The following is a 17035-nucleotide window of genomic DNA, read 5'->3' as shown; positions in this document are numbered from 1 at the left end:
GGCATGTTGGGGAAGTGGGGCGGAGGGCTGGATAAGCAGGAGTATTCAGCCTAAGCCAAGGCAAACAGATACCCTCCACCGGAAATGAGTACAGTGTCTAGTTTGTTTTGACCTACTTAACTGTAGGTCAATCATACAATAACTGTGTGATTTCTGGTACGAGTCTGTCCCTTGAGCCTATTTTCTCTGTTCCCTGGGGCATGATCAACTTTCCAAGTGCTCTCTGTCTGGACACCTGGCCAACCTCCTTGAGAAGAATAGTCTCCCATCGTCCTACCCCTGTTCACTGCCACAAGAGCTTACCTTAGTCCTTGACCAGGTGACCTGGCCTCCCCAGAGAGGGTGGAAGTGAAGAGCACAGGTAAGCTCAGTGGCCTTTTCCCAGTAACCAGCCTACTAAAAAGGGCTCCTGTCCCCAGAGATAGTGGAGTCTTCGGTCCTCCTCTTACACATGTCTGTGACATGACATCCTGGTGGGTGAAGAGGGCATAACTATAGAGCCCAGAAAAGAGTCCCTAAGGACAGGCTCTGTCTTGGTCTACCAAAATCCAAAATGTGGCAGACGTGTCCATCCAGGTGAGAAGGTGAACACCTGCCCGGGCTTAGGGGCAAACCCCAGTTGCCTGATTAACACATTCATTCCAGCACTGAGGACCATCCATTTGGAGGGGAAGGAGTCATCAGAGAGTATCAGTTTAATGTCCCAAAGGTCTCAGAGGGTAACTGACCCCTGGGGTCGCTCAGCCAGCTACTGGCAGAGTTGGAAGAAGAAGGCAGGTGCGCTGAGCCCTCCTTCTGTGCTCGTGTTGCTGTTAGACCTCTGAGCCCCATCACCTCCCTTTTCCTACCTCCTAGATCTTAAGTGGGATCTTCCCATCTTGAGCACCTGAGCCTACACCTCATCTGGGAAAGGCCGAGGAGTGGGGCCTGTGACTCATCCATTCAGAGGCTTGTTTGCAAAACTGGGGAAAGGGGTAGAACTAATTAAGTTAAATGAGGCTTTTGGGCTTTCCCTAGGTTTTAATCAAGTACACATTCTGTGCCTCCCTTTGCTCCCTGGAGCAGAGAGAGCTGACAAGAGAGAAGGAGGAGTCGTGATTTATCAATTGCTTAGATTAAAGGCATGAAGTAAGAATGGCTTCTCTCCAGGTGCATAATACACTGGTGTTCTTGAGGTTTACCCCAGTAGGTTTTCTGAGACAGAAGGCTCAGGGCATTCCACAGACCATCAACCTGTGAGCATCTCTCTGGAACAGATGGTGAGGGAGTTAGTGGGGCCAACGCAGCAGCAGCAGCAGCACCAGACAGCTAATGTGCCCCAAGACAGAGCTCACAGAAGCACAGGATCCCCACAAAGGAAGCTGAGTCCCTGTGCACTCACCCTGCTTCGAGATCTGAAAGTCTGAGATCTGAAAGTGAGCGTTGAAGCACCGGAGAGAGGAGAGAGCTTGGTTCCCAGCTGGATGGTCAATGGAGTCAGGGCAGTGAGGATCTCCAATGAGGTCAGAGGGGGACCTGAGAGTACTCAACCTGAAGAAGGAGATGAATAGGGAGAGGGTGCTTGCTCACCCCAATATCGTAAGACTTGCTGGGTGCAGAAGGAATTTGATGTGCTTTGCATGACTCCAGAGTGCAATGGACCAGGGCCAGTGTTGGGTTGTGGGGCCCCGGGGGGCAGGCTTGCCTGCAACAGGCCTGCGCCTTATGATGCTTGCTGACCATGAGGCTCTATTCAAAATTTCTCCCAATAGAGACCCTGTGGGCTGCTGCCCCGACTCCATGGGTCACCACAAAGAAAAGTAGCCTGTTCAGTTTTCTTGGTATTCTGGCAAGAAATGATTTATTACTCTTTACTTTCATCAGAAGTCTGTGTGCTCTGTGACTGCAGGTAAATGTCCCCAGTAGACTGTGCTGGCCTCCTGAAGTATTGTCATCTGTCTCTGTGGCGTGTGGAGCCCCTCCTGGGTTGGAAGCATCCTCCCCATCCTGGCCTGGGCAGATGGGTGTCTACTTGCGGGGCTGCTCAGACCTCACATTGCCCATTCACTGCTGCCGATGGCTCTTTTCGAGGCTCTGTTGCAGGTGCCTACGGAACTGTGAGCTGTCCCCAGTTAAGGCATGCCTGAGAGGAGCAAAAGGCAGGCCCAGGAAGCAATGTGCCATGCCATTTACAGAAAAAGGGTCCTGTGTAAATAGCAAATCCCAGGCTTATCTGGAACTGCGGTGACCTTCTTTCCCTTCATCCTGGGAACGAAGCTATTTCTTTGAATGAGGATATGCCTTCTGGCTTTGGCAGAGGACAGGGTCTATGGACTACAGCTGAGTGTGGCTGAGGCTGAGAGCTATCACCCATTTGTGGACCATCGCATGCGGAGTGGGCATTCAATAAATGTTCAGCGACTCGATAGCCGTTTATAGAGTACCTACTGTGTAGCAGGCTCCACAGCTATTGACTGGAGGAAAGCACCTGCAATTATATCTGTCTGGAAAATAGAGCAACTGGCTTCAGGAGGTGGCCATTATTGCTCTGGCTTCCTCATAAGCGGTATAGATTATTATGGTGTGCATTAGTTTAGCCTCGTTTTAGGACTCATTTTGTGCCTGTGACTTGTTTTATCTTTCCTCAGTTGCTTACATTTAATTTTCTTTTTGATTTTTATTTTATTTGTTGTTTTCCTATAAATTGCCTTACATTCTTCCTAGAATAATATTGGGCATAAAAAATACATGCAGTTATAAAGAGCAGCAAAAAGAGATGCGTCAGCAAAATTAAGCAGCCTTCCTGATATTGCCGTCAGCAAGCAGAAGAGTGGGGATCTGGCCCCACGGCCATACTTGGGCCAGAGTCTCACCATCCCTGAGGCCAGAACCTGACTCTCAGAGAGCAGGCCGACTGCACTTAGCAGCCTGGTGTTCTGGAAAGGGCATGGCCTCCCGAGTCAGCATGACCCAGTTCTGAAGAGGAGCTTTACCACTTTCTAATTGCAACCACTTTCTAATGGGCAAGTCGGTTGCAATAGATTTTGAGCCTCAGGTCTACAATAGGTAAAACAGACGTAGTAGAACCTACTTTGCAGGCTGTTATGAGGATGACAAGAATGTAGATTGATCAGTCCCCACCATGTTCTCAGTAAAAGGCAGCGCATGTCAGCACTGGACTGTAGGGCTGCTGGTCAATATGGTCGTCAGATTGCAACCAGAGTATTAACCAGCTCGGATGGAGCTCTTCTCACTTGCCAGATCTCAAGCTGAGTGGTCTGCATGTGTTCCGTATTTTCATTTTGTCTCAATAATTCTGTGAGGTAGGTGCATTTATTATGATCTCAGATTTTAGTGGTGAGAGAGCTAAAGCTGAGAGGTTTCATAACAGGGCTCGGGTGATGGCAGTCTGGGTTAGAGCTGACATCCCTCAGAGCAGAATCTGTGCCAATGAACATGGTGCTCAGCTGTCTCTCCATGGTGAGTCAGTACTTCAATCACGAGTCTTCTTGAAGTCCCTGAGGTCCTGCATGTCCCACCCTGGATTCTTGTAAGTGCCGGAGGCCCAGGCTGCTTGGAGCAGCCAGCAGAGACTTAATTAATGGCTAGTCATCATGAGCCAGTGGACGCACAGACATGAAGCTTCCCTAACGTGTCCTAAGCCACGCGGAGGTAGTGGGACACTGCAGCTGCCCAGATAATCAGGGGATATCCATGTGAGAGACCTGTGGCCTCAGCGGGTACTTAGGACGACCCCACGCCACATAAATGCAACATGTAAATCATGGGTTTGTCTCAAGGACCAAGCACCTACCTGTGCAGCCACATGCCAAGTCTTTTGTGCTGATATGCGCCCTGGGCACTTAATGGACTTTATCTAATTATCTCACTATAGCCATGTTAGTTTAGGTCCATTTTCAATATTCAGTGAATATATTCACACATTTATTGATGCAACAAACATTCACTGATAGCCCAAGTTGTGCTGGCCACTGGGCTTGCTCAGCAGAAACCATGGAGAGTAAAACACAGCCCCTATCCCAAAGGATCTGTGCACGTTGCGGGGATCATGGAACTGTGTGGCCAAGATGAGGAGGCTGAGGTTAACAGGGCAAGTCACTTGTCCGGGGACAGCCAGCTGACATCTGGTGCTTACAAAGCCTACTGTTTGCACTGAGTCAGGCTGTTCCCAGCCATCGAGAGGCCATGCTATGCTGGACCCCTGATGCCGACAGGTCAGGGAACCCCCTCCAGGCTGTCACCCTCCCTGTCCACCAGTCACAGCCTGTGCATGGTCACTGATCTCAGCCTCAGCCTGTGCTCACAGCTGGCCTGCAATGCAAACCCAGGGCAGAGACTGCTCAAATGACCAGTTGGCAGTGAGTTTCTCTTGGCTATAAAGAACCACTGCTGTGAAGCTGTGTATACCCAGAGGGCTCAGAGACGTCCAGAAGGTGCTGTCAGCTGAGCACATTGCCAGAGGCTGGGCTTAAAGAGCCCCCTCCCCAAATGGAAAAGCTTGGATGTGAGGAGCTGGGAGGCTACCAGCTACACTAGCGCACTGCTCAGACCCCTGGGTTATAGAGGGAGCCCATAAAACACCACAGCAAAGGAAAACTGCCATCCAGCCACCTGGGGAATATGAGAGCAGAGGGGTTGCCCCCTCTTTGCACACAGGATAAAAGGCACACTCCCTTCCGCCCTCTCAGAGCCCATGTTCTTGGCTCTGCCTGCTTTGACCCTTCATCTCACTGTCCTCCTTCTCACGCTCCGCTCTGCAGTCTCACGGGCCACATTGTAGCTTCTCAGACATCCGGGCATTTACCCCAGGTGAGACTTTCAAACATGGGTCTAGTCTTACGGAGGTTCTTCCTTCTCCTCGTTGAATGCTAACCCTGCCAGCCTCAAAGTGACTGGCAAGATATTTTATCTCTCTCTGTCTCAGTTTCCTTCTCTGTAAAAATGGGAAAAGGGAAGTAACCATCTCGAAGGGTTGACATGAGTGTGACACACTATTTGTCAAGCACTTAGGATACTTCTTGACACACAGAACGTGCTAGGTGACAGGGAGTTATTTTATGACTAACCATCCTTCAGGTTTCCATTTACCTCTCACCCTCCTTGAGGAGGTTGTACCTCCAGTCTGGGCCACCCTCCCAATAAGCCAATTCCTAGACCTCATGTTCATTTTGTTGTATTGGTCACAGCTTCTGTCTCCACATCTAATTCTTTTAATGTGTGTGTGTGTGTGTCTACACCATAAGCTCAGCAATGTTGAGCATCGTACTTGGCACAATGCAGATGCCCCTTTAATGGAATGAATGAATGACATGGTGAATCCTAGTGGGAGAGACGTATTGAAGTTTGAAAGAGAAGCATGAATGTCTTAAGTCTGAGTGTGTCCCTCGTTCATTTCTGGATTTCCTGATTTCATGCTCAGAGTTTGCCCTAGGATTCCATGTGAAGGGTCCTTATGTGCTTTGTGGTTGGACTTTATCCATGGACAGTGGGACAGGCTGGGAGAGGGCATCGAGGCTTTTGAGAAGGAGAGTGAGAAAACCCAATGTGGATTTTGGGGAGGACACTCTGCTTGCAGAGTGAACGGATTGGGAGGGGAGAAGCGGAGGCAGAGAGCTGCTGCGATGGTTCAGCAATATCTGCGGGGGGGGGGGGAGGGCAGCATGGTGGGGAAGGGGCCAGGAACCCCTGTGGTGGTGTGTTGATGAGGCCAGCAGTTTGGCTCATGTGGGTTGTATCTTGTAGGATCCTGGAGCTGCAAAACACTGGGGACCTGGATGTGCTCAAGCAGAAGTGGTGGCCGCACACAGGCCGCTGCGACCTCAGCAGCCACACCAGCGCCCAGGCCGACGGCAAGTCCCTCAAACTGCACAGCTTCGCCGGCGTCTTCTGCATCCTGGCTATTGGCCTCCTCCTTGCCTGCCTGGTGGCCGCCCTGGAGTTGTGGTGGAATAGCAACCGCTGCCACCAGGAGACCCCCAAAGAGGTCCGTGCCCTGGGTCCTGCTTCTCCTTTCTGCAGCCTAGAGGCAGGAGAGTCCCACTTGGCCACTCGGCAGGTGGTTTTTTCCCAGTTAGTATTTACCCAAGTCACTTGTGTGGAGCAACATTGTTTTATAGTGGGGGATGGTATTGTCATTGTATCTTGGTTTTAAAGCCAGAGGACAAATGTAAGGGACATTTTCATGTTTGAACAAAGTGCCAAGGTACCAGCCGTGGCCACTGAAGTCCTGATTTTGACTACAGAGCGGGTACAGCATGGGCAGCGCCAAAGAGCCCTTCCCCACCCCACCCACCCCTGTGCCTCCGCTCTGACCTGGGGACACCAACTGTAGGGTAAGAGAGGAGACCAGATTCCTTCCTGTTTCTCTGTGGCTTCTCCCCAAGGGCCATGGGGACTGCTGTCCCAGCATGTGAGGGGGGACCGGCCCCGGCCCATCCCATCCTCCCTTCCTTCTTCTCTCGCTCCTCCTTGCAAGGCTTAGCCTTGCCCACTTTCCTCCAGCCATACCCAGTGCAGGGAACATTGTGGCTCTGTCCAGAGTCCAGGTTCTGGGCAAAACTCCTTTCCTGATTCTGCCCTTGACACTTCCTTTTCGTCAGGTTTTCTCTTCTTCAAGCTCTTTATTTATTTCATTTTTTAAATATGAAACCTTCATTAAGGTCTACCTGCAGACAACTCCTCTAAGGGAGGGTGGCAAGGAATGTTGTTTGGTGACCCTGCTCCGCTGGCAGAAACCTACACACAGGTATCCTAGCACAAGGCCAGCCGCTCCATCAGAGGGCTGGACCTGCGGGCCACATACACCTCAGCTACTTCTAGAATCACAGCTCCACTTATGGTTTCTGTGGTGACAACAGATACCCATTTCAAACAAGAAGAGTAAAGTAACCAGCACCAAATCCAAAGAGACAGCGCAGGCCATGGCCACCATCTCTGGCACCCAGTCTGTGGTGGAGCCCTGGGAGGCGTGGGGTGAGGAAAGACTCTCCACTCATACCAGGCAGTGAGCTCTCTGTCATCACACTTAGGTTTTGCTGGAAGGAGCTTGCTGTTCGATTCAGTATGTCAGAAATGTTCGGGGGACATTTTCCTCTCGTGCCTTCTGTATTCCTCCAAGTAAGGAAATGCAAGACCTGCGTCTCTCACAGCCTTGGTGGCTCTCCTATCACCCCTGGACCACAGGATAGAAGGAAGGAGATATTTAAGAAAGAAATGGTCCCATCCCAAACTTCTTTTGCTATTGGACAATTTTCTATGAAGTTATTGGAAATGGCAGTGAATTATTCTGTTAAGTAGTTTTATGGAAGAGATGCAAATATCTCCCTCGGCAGCCTCCCCCTCCTCGTCATGGCCAAGGCACCTTTCATCTGCTTCTCACCACCCAGGTCTATATACAGAAGCATCAGCCGGCAGCCAGGGTGGGGTGGTCCTGGAGCTACTCCTCATAGGACCAGGGAGGACCAGCTCACATTGCATCTAGTCTGTTTTTGTTTGTTTATTTGTTTTGTTTTTACCTAAGCCCAGAGCCTCATTCTTTTCTGTGCAAATTCCCCTTGGATCAGGACAGCAGGAAAGATTGTCCAGGTTGGCAAGCACTGTGCTGTCATGGAGACGCTGTCTTGGGATGGTGTGGGCAGAGTGGGGACTCAGGGGACACAGGCTCAGGCTCAGCCCTCCAGAATGTCCTTTGTGAGTCAGGTCCAGGGAGAGGCCATCCTTCCCCCGGGATTGGATGTCCTTGTCTGCTTTCAGTCATGTTTCTTCCCATCCTCTAGTTTGATGTTTAGAGACAGGCCCAGCCTGGACAGCCCAGGATGAATTGTCAGTGTGTGTGTGTGTGTGTGTGTGTGTGTGTGTGTGTGTGTGTGTGTGTGTGTTTGTGTGTGTATGAGAGTATGAGGGAGAGAGAGGGCAGAGGTAAAAAGAAAGGGAGACAGAGAAAGACCAGGAGACAAAGGGGGTGACCTAGCTGTGGGGAACAGCTCCCTTCTGCCCAGGAAAGCATTGTATCTTCCATTCTGACTTCTGCATAAGCCCAGGACCTCAGGCACAAGAGGTGAGGATGAAATACATTGGTCCTACTTACAAAATGTGGAACTTTCTGCCCAGGCCACCAACCTGCTTCTGGATAAGAATGAGAACACATGCAGAGGCAGGTTGGAAAAGCAGTAGCTGCCTTTCCTCCAGCCTCTTTGGGTGTTGCATGGTACAAGAAGGAAATGTTCCATCTTTTTCCTGTCTTTATGTTTTCTGATTTTCAGATGAAGTTTCTCCCTCCCTCTTCTTCTTCCTTTAGTAAGTACACCTGTAGGGACACAGCCCCTGCCCTCAGGGGGCTTACCTCCACATTGGCAGATAGGGCCGAGAAGTCGGCCAGGCTGTCACCATCCTGTTGATCAGAGCTGCCCTGAAGTGAGCAGCTGGTCCTATCAAATGCTGAGGGGCACCCCGCCAGCCAAGGCATGGCAGGGTCCTCAGGGGTAGGGGTACCAGTGTGTGATGAGTTTAGAGCTTGGGGTTGTTAGAGCTGAGTGTTGAGGATTGATACATATCCTAGAGTTGGGATGAGATTGGAAGTTGCCTATTAGGTGGGGTGAACAGCATGGGGGTAAACGAAGTTATCACACCTCACAGAGCCCTGGGCGCTAGAGTATTGGCACCAGCAAGGGGATGGGAGTAGAGGGTGCTGGAGTGAGAAGCAGGGACTTGCTCTGAAGGACTTCGATGCCAGGGGCTTTGGACCTCATCACATAGGGAGTAGGAACCAGGAAAGGGTTAGAAACAATAGGATTTTAGAAGCATATTTAAAACCTTCAACAAATAATGAGGGTATTTAATCCAGACCAACTTTCTGTTACTCATTGGCTGTGTTTTATGGAGCAACATTTGCAATTAGGTGCGAATGTCTGGTTCATCTTAGAATGCTTTATTTTGGGGCATTGGCCATACTTATTAAGAGCCAGAGACCTGTCTTTGGGTGGAGTCCTAGTCATGTTTAATGGCTTGTACTGAGATGTCTTCAGAGTTTAGACCCATACTTGAGGAAGAGTAGTAATGTGCATTCAACCCCTTAATATTCATGTGGATTTAAGCTCAGATGTTATTCTGAGGAATCAGACGATTATATAGTTACCCAGTGAAGGTGAGTACACCAAGCTTGGCGGATGCAGTAAAGAGCCACCCGCTAGATTTATGGGGGAAGTGGAGTCATTGCTCTGAGAATAAAATATTCATGAAATAAAGATGAGAACTGCACAAATGGGAGATGACATGAGGAGTGAAGGATGAATCATCTATCACTGGGCTGGAAGCTTGGAATTCTTGTTGCTTCCTGCCTAGCCTGCCCTCCCTGGCCCCTGCTTCTGCAGCAGACAGGAGCTGACAGAGGCCACCCAGGTAGCAGTGATAGAGGAGCAGCCGGGCCCCACAGTTGTGGCCAAGGGGCGGCCGCTGTCTGCGTGCCCCCACACTGTACTCCTGCTCTCTGTGGAAGGTGTGATGTGAGGGACACTTCCTTTGGCTCGGCACCCTCCCTTGCCTCCACTTTTCTGATGCTTCTTCAGCTGCATGTAGAGATTTCTCTCCTGTGCCTTTCACTCTTCATTTATGCCAACCTCACAGTGTTGCCCTGAGCTTCAAAGAGGGAAGGTGTGCCACGTGCCTTACTCAGCACCTGCCCTATGGGACTTGCTTAGTGAATGGTGGCCAAGGGGCTACTCCCTTAAAGGACCTTGTGATGAGACTCTCCGTAAGTCTCTTCAGCACCATTAGAGGAAGGCCTCCCTATCCCTGGGGCAGTGGGACTCAGAAGTGATGTGGGCAGAACTGTTATATGAATGAAGTGTCTGCTACTGGGCCTTCCTTCAGGTGCACACAGGAGCAGGAGTTCCTACCTAGCAGTTTTCAGAGGGTTTGGAGAATGAAGAGTGTAACTGAGAATTCTCCCCTGGACCAGGATCCTGGCTCCTGGCTGGGCATTCGCATCCCCTGAACCCCAGTTTTTCTCTTCTGCTGAAAACTGAGTCTGGCCCAATGTCTACACTGCTGGTGTAAGAGTGCTTAGCATGAGGCTAAGGATAGAAGGTGTATGTCTCAGCCCTTAGCCCAGGATCTTCCAGTAAGAAGGCATGAGCACTTATCAGTGTGTATCTCAAAACCAGCTCCGATATGATCCCCCTCTATAAAACCCTCTGCCCACCTCCATGGGCCACCTCCCTGTGTCTACTTTCACGCTGGGGGTGATTCTGAATTGCCACAAATGGTGCACCTGCCTATCTCTGCTGGCACTTCCCATCTCTGCATCCCCATCATTACACCTAGTATCTGGAACACTGGAAGCTCTCGTTAAGGGATGATGAATATAACTGACGTATCGAGCACCTTCTATGTGCCAGGGACCGAGATAGATGCTTTACCAAGGACATTAGCTCATCTGGTAGTAGGAGCTCAAAAGTGTTTATCGAATGAATGAACCAGTCTGGGCTTCTATAAAGAAAACGTTATTAATGTTAAATTGTTGTGTAAATCATTGCAGCTGGATCAATGGCTTTCAATTCTTGTCGTGCATCAGAGGTGATTAATCCTGGTGCTTTTTAGAAATACAGATGCTTGGGCTCTGCAAAGGACTATATGAGGTAGAGCTGAACAACAGTAATTTCTAGAAACTCCACATGTGCTTTGATGTCCTGGCAAGGGTGAAAACACTGTTCTATACCACACTTCCAAGTGGAAATTGAGAACACACAGCCCAGGTATGGGAGCTGGGCAGATGTGGGCTCCAATCCCGATATCCACTTACCATGGAATTGTGTAACCTTGAACAAGACTCTTCACCCCAAGCCTTGGTTCACCCCGTGGATACCTGTTCCAGTCACATGATAGATGTTCATTAGCTCCCTCCTCTCGTTGCCCTCCCTTACAAAATCTGCAGTTGAGCCCACCAGAACGCTTCCTTATCATGCTCTGAAAAACTGCCTATCATCTCCTGACTTAACTTTCAGCTTCTTTGCTCTTACCCAACCTTTACTCTCAGACTCCCAGCCCAGCCCTTTGGGCAAGTCTTCAGAGCAACACTTAAGATCACATTGATGGTGTTTCTACCAGCCGTTGGGTCTCATTTACCACTTGGTTGGTCTCAGGGATGCCTCCTACAATGCCAGTCATGTGGCAAGTCCCTCAGTACATTTTGTTTCTGCCCAACTTAAAGTAGGAGCCGTTGGATGCTAAAATCAGTTCTAACGAGTCCCACGTGTGACTGGCTGTTGCATAGATGATAGTTTAGTTAATTACCATTTTCCAATACACTGTATTATTTCCACATTGGTGAACAGTGGCTTAATTACAGAACTTTATCTCTCTGCAAGACTATGCCTGGGAGAGAGTCCCCAGTAACCTCTGTTGGTGCATCTGTCGTCATGTTTAATATGAGGTGAGAAACGCAGAGCTAGAATTCAGCCGGATTCATGGATAAACTTAGTCAGTAAATTTTATGTCATATTCAGGGATATTTGATTAGGTCAGTTACCTACAGTAAATTAATGAAGGCAGCAGTAAGTTTCCAAGTCTCTTTTCACAGCTGTCATTACCTGGTTGAACACCAAAACCTTGAGATAATGAGGATATAAACTGATGTAGTTCACATAAAAAAGTCCATTATTTGAATTTGCATAACATAATAGAATGCCCCATTTTGTCTAAAATATAGATAATTATTCAGATCACCCCTGCGTCTTTCCATGATTAGGTAGGTTATTTCTGCCTCCTCTTTCCCTAGCCAGGGGGCCACCAAAAATTATTTAGTGTGTGCCAAATCTGTGGCCCCAGGTGATCCAAGAAGATAGTGCCCCCAGGATTTCCAAACACAGTGGTTTTCTCCAGTTCCCTGCACTTCAGCTCTGACCCCTGGACAGTTGTGGAAGCAGGAAGCTTGGAGGACACATGGGGAGACTCGGAAACATGCTGTATGTGTTTTCCAGAGAGGATACAGAGGTGTTTGCTTTAGTTCCACTAATTTTCTTGACCAGTGAAACAAGAAATACAGGAAGCTCATGATGGCACCCCTTTCTTCCAGGGTTTGCTTTGTATTGGGGCTATCAGCAGGAATAGAATTTGGATAGAATGATGTTCCATTGGTGCAGAGAGGATGAATTTCTTGACCGTCATTCTGGGTGGGAAGGTGCCCCTGGAAAGTTTGTTCAGGTGGTGTGGACATTTTCTCTGCATCCTGACATGCACAGGTATAGGTTAATGAATAACCTCAAGTAGGGGGTGATAACCACTGCCCAGCTTTGCAGTCCTTCTTGGAACTGCTTCGTTTGTCCTGAATTTGAGGCAAGAAAAAATATAGATGGATTGAATAAACTATTGATTCAAGCTCTTTCTTCCAAAACTACTATCTTGAGGGTAATTGGGCTATTTCCACAACCACACTCTGGGTTGGTCTGTATTCTCGAGGCTTTGATGTTACCTGATCAGCTCTTCACAGCTGTGATTATTATGCTAGATTGGTGCCGATGCCCTGCCACTTATGATACTCCTCCCCCATCCTCTCCAAGCCTCCTCCAACTTGTGCTTCACCGGTGAAGGATTTCATCTCCGAGACCTTTGCTCACATTTTCCTTCACAGGATTTTGGTTGGTAGGTCTTCCTCCAAAGCTCTCCTTATGTTTGTTTCCCTGGCATTAAGTAGAGAGCTTCTTTCACTTTGTCCCCACTCTCAACTCTGCCTCCCTGTGGTCTTCTGTAGCAGGAAGTCTTCCATTTTCTATCTCTAGACCCCAGCAAAATGCAGAGCATCTCCTGAACCCTGGCCCAGTGCTCATGTGAATGCAAAAAAGAGTCAAGCCCTTTGTTCTAAATGCCAATCCAGAGTGAACACATCCAGGACTAAGACATTTGCCTCCCACTTTAAGTTAGTCCACTCTTAAACTTTACTTCTTTCCCTACCCAGTGGGATCCATAAAGCCCTGAAAGGAAACTAGGAAGGAGGAGAAGGAAAGATTATGCAACTAACCAGTTTTTCCCAGACCCACTTGGTCATCAGTTTTCCTTCGATGGAAACTAAAGGCTCTGCCAGAAGGGGCACTGAACTTGCCCAACCTTCTTTAAACTTTGCTGGCTGCAAAGAGAAAGAAAAGTTATATTATTAAGCCCCGAGAGTGTCTGAAATTCTCTCTCAGTTTCTCCAGCTTCCAGATTCTCTTGTACCCATCTTGTGCCTCTCATACATTTTGAAATGAAAATAGCCCCTAGATATCAATATTTACCGACACAGCTCTGGCAATGACTTTGGCGAATGCAGATGAAGGAGTTGTGTCATGAGCTTATCAGGAGCTCGTAGCAGCCATGAGAAGGTTAGAGAAGCAGGCTGGGTGATGGGCAGGAGTCAAGCCTTGTCCAGAGAGCTGAGGGCAAGATCCCGGAGGACGGCCATGGAGTGGAAAGTTTGTTGAAGCACTACTGCTGTAATGGACAGAACATCAACCATTTCTGTCTCTTTATCTCTTTGTTCAGGATTCAGATTCAGTTCTCATGTCCTTGCTTGGGTCGTGGTCCTGCCGTTGGTTTACAGGTGGTCAGGGCACTTGCCAGAATCTTATCCAGGAGGGAAAAAGTAATTTCCCCAAAACAAATAAACCGTGGTCTTCTTACATCAGGTAATTGTTCCTGAGTGGCCCTAAAACAGCCAGTACCCAACATAACAGTTAAAAAATGCTATTAAAAATTACTTCGCAGGCAAGAATAAAAACAAAACATAAATAAACCATAAAGAAAAGGTTAATAGAGCTGGATCGACCATGCTGTAAGCTAATTAAGAAGACACATTGAATTTGTCTTGTTATATATTTTACAGACCGTTGAATGAATCCGTGAAAGACATTGCATGAATCATATTTAGTTGGGTAAAGTAGAAGTCTAGTCATCTCCAGCCACTTTCCCCACTTTCACCCATGACATTTGCCACCTAGAGGTGACCCCAGGTCGGAGATGGCCTCCCAGCATCAACCAGCAGAGTTCAGCTGTGAGGGGCTTCAGATCACTGGAATCTTGGCTCTGCCCACAGGCTATGCCAATAATTTCTGATGTCCTTTCCATCAGTGACACTAAGACATGTCCCAGAGTCTCCTCCACCCTCAATTAAGTTGGAGTTCTTATTATCAGGTTTCCTCTGGCCTGGAAAGAATTCTCCATTGTCTTATGGGTGTTGTCAGATTTCTTGTGTGGGGACAGGTTCTTGGAAAAGACAGCAGGTGTCAGACTAGAAGCCAAGCTCTGTGTGCCAGTCATTAACTCGATAAAGGTGTGGTGAGAGCAGTGGCCCTGCTTTCTCCATCCCAGGGGATGTTGGGAGCAAGAAGTGAACTGCACAAATGGCCTCCTTGCCTGAGAAAGGCTGGGTTGAGCCTTCACGGGGGTCAGCCACATGTTTGAGCACTCACGTTAGGCGGAACTCAAAACATGCATTTAGAGTTCCCAATTCCTGGGGGAAATCCCCCCCTTCCAGACCTAGGGGAGCTCAAAGTAGCCATGGGAATGGCTCTTAGATTTGTGTGGTTTCTCCTTTTGAAGGCACGTTCGGCACTTTTCTATGTCTTGGTTTTTCTCAGCACCCTACGAGGAAGCGAGGGATAGGTGCTTCACACCGTGTGCATGTCAGACAGTCTGCAGTGCTCTGTGTTGCAGTGGCTTAGACCTGGCGCTTGTGTCTGTTGGAGTTGGACGTCAGGGAAGTGTCGGCATTGGCACGAGTTTGCCTGGCACATCGCACTCAGGAGGCCTGACAATAGGACTGCGACTTCTAACACATCATGGAGGAGCTCTGTGGCTCCTCTACTGGGCACCTGGCCTGTGCCACTCCGCACCGGGGAAACCGAGGATGTAGATTACATTGTCTTCTGTTATTAAGGAGCTCTAACACAGTTTGATGTCCTTGGTTTATTCTGACATTGTTGACAAGTCATTAAGTTATTGGAAAAGGATAACATCTGTTCTGTTTTCTTTCTTAAGCAAATAACTAAACAAAACAATTTCCTTGATGCCGTTCACCATTCGGAGAGATCAGGTGGGAGGGTCACCCATACAGGCAGCCTCAAGGCCTCATGATGCCAGAAAAGTCAGCAGACCCCTGGGAAGTGCCTTTGTTCTCTGTCCCCATCCCTCGTCCCCATCTAGGAACCAGGCCCCACGAGCCTTCCAGACAGGGCATGCCCCGTCCCTGACATCCCTGAAGGTTTTTCTCAGGACTTCACTTCCCTGCTCCAGGCTTCTAAGCGCTGCCTCTGCCTCTCGCTGGAGTTGGGACTCCGAGGAGCTCCTTGACCTTTCTGAATCCGAGCTTCCTTTGTGTGGGGTGGGAGTGATTACACCAAGTCTTTTGAGCATTATAAATTCTAAATGGTAAATGCATGGGGCATATTAGGGCATCAAAAGTCATTCCCTTCTATTCCCATGGGACAACTTCCTCCTTCTGTCTCTGCCAGTTCTTCCAAGCATCACTGGATGTGAAGGCAATGATTCTAACTGGAGTGCGAAGGGGAGGCACATGCTGCCAAGGCTGGCTTGCGGGATCTTTGCTAGCTAGGGGCAGTGTCCTAGGCTACTGGGTTCCCAGAGCTGAGGGCTGGCCATACAGCTGAGGGGAGGTGGGAGAAATGGAGGCAGGCTGAACGACCTGGGGTTTCCACACCTCCCACAGTTGTAGAAAGCCAGCTTCGGCTCATGGTAAGGCTGGGCCTGACCTTCCTGTGCTTTGCCCCCAGGACAAAGAAGTGAACTTGGAGCAGGTCCATCGGCGCATGAACAGTCTAATGGATGAAGACATTGCTCACAAGCAGATTTCGCCAGCGTCCATAGAGCTCTCAGCACTGGAGATGGGGGGCCTGGCTCCCAGCCAGGCCTTAGAGCCGACGAGGGAGTACCAGAACACCCAGCTCTCGGTCAGCACCTTCCTGCCGGAGCAAAGCAGCCACGGCACCAGCCGGACACTCTCAGCAGGGCCCAGCAGCAACCTGCCGCTGCCACTGAGCAGCTCAGCCACCATGCCCTCCATGCAGTGCAAACACAGGTCGCCCAACGGGGGGCTGTTCCGCCAGAGCCCCGTGAAGACCCCCATCCCCATGTCCTTCCAGCCCGTGCCTGGAGGCGTCCTTCCAGAGGCCTTGGACACCTCCCATGGCACCTCCATCTGACCACACCGCCTGCCCTCCTGCCCGCCCATCCACCCACCCGACCAGCAGAGCTTTTTAATACAAGGAAACAACACAAACCACACACACACACACACACATACACACACAAACACATGCACACACACATACACGCACACACACAAAGACTTTCACTTTTCTTGTACATATGTGTAAATAATGACAGAATGGAGTGGGGTAAAAGTGTATTTTGAATATTCCCAATTTTCGAAGTCAGTAAAAAAAAACACAAAAACTGTATGAATGACTTTGTAAATTTTGTTCTATATGAATAAAAAGGCAAATTACTTGTGATCATTCTGAAGTGCCAAAGAAGCCCCCTGTTCCTGAGCCTTTCTGAGGGCAGGAGGGACAATCAGATAGGGCGCCCCTTCCTGCTGGGGAGAAGGAGGATGAGGAGCAGGTCGCTTTAGAGGAGCCCCAAATGCTGCTTGCTGCCGTGTCCCACGGTTTCCTCCCACTTTCCCCTGCTCCTGGCCCCTTGTTCCTCCTTAGTCCATTCTGGTAGATGAAGAGTAAGCCTTGAGCCAGCGTTGGCCTGGCCCACTGGGTCACTGTGCTGTAGGGTGATCAACTTCCTGTCAGCCGGGGACCGAGGGGGCTCTGGGCCATGGGGCCATCCCGGGAGTCGCCCCACTGTGTGCCACAGTGCAATGTGGGCCTGAGAGGAGGGCCACACTGAGGCGATTGTCTCTGAGGGCTTTGATCCCGACATGCTCTACTATTGGCCTTGTTTTTTACTTTATTTTCCTAACTGGAAAAAGCAACAAGTGATAAAATATGAGAGAAGGGGGCAATCCCATCATTGCCTTGGAGAGGGCAGGGCAGAG

The 17035-nt window shown here is 49.4% G+C and overlaps 1 protein-coding gene across 2 annotated transcripts in view; it reads left to right on the top strand.

Moving 5' to 3' along the window:
• GRID1 (glutamate ionotropic receptor delta type subunit 1) overlaps nt 1-16502 on the top strand; it is a 702415-nt gene extending 685913 nt beyond the window's left edge. For both annotated transcript variants that reach the window (XM_074339723.1, XM_074339722.1), the window contains exons 15-16: nt 5743-5983; nt 15759-16502. In XM_074339723.1, the coding sequence (XP_074195824.1) occupies nt 5743-5983; nt 15759-16187 (670 nt within the window). In that variant the 3' untranslated portion in view covers nt 16188-16502. The remainder of the gene's footprint in view (nt 1-5742; nt 5984-15758) is intronic.
• The last annotated feature ends 533 nt before the right edge of the window (nt 16503-17035 follow it).

The sequence above is a fragment of the Rhinolophus sinicus genome, linkage group LG07 (genome assembly GCF_036562045.2).
Source record: "Rhinolophus sinicus isolate RSC01 linkage group LG07, ASM3656204v1, whole genome shotgun sequence".
Classification (NCBI taxonomy): Eukaryota; Metazoa; Chordata; class Mammalia; order Chiroptera; family Rhinolophidae; genus Rhinolophus; species Rhinolophus sinicus.
This window is presented reverse-complemented; position numbering and strand designations above follow the sequence as displayed.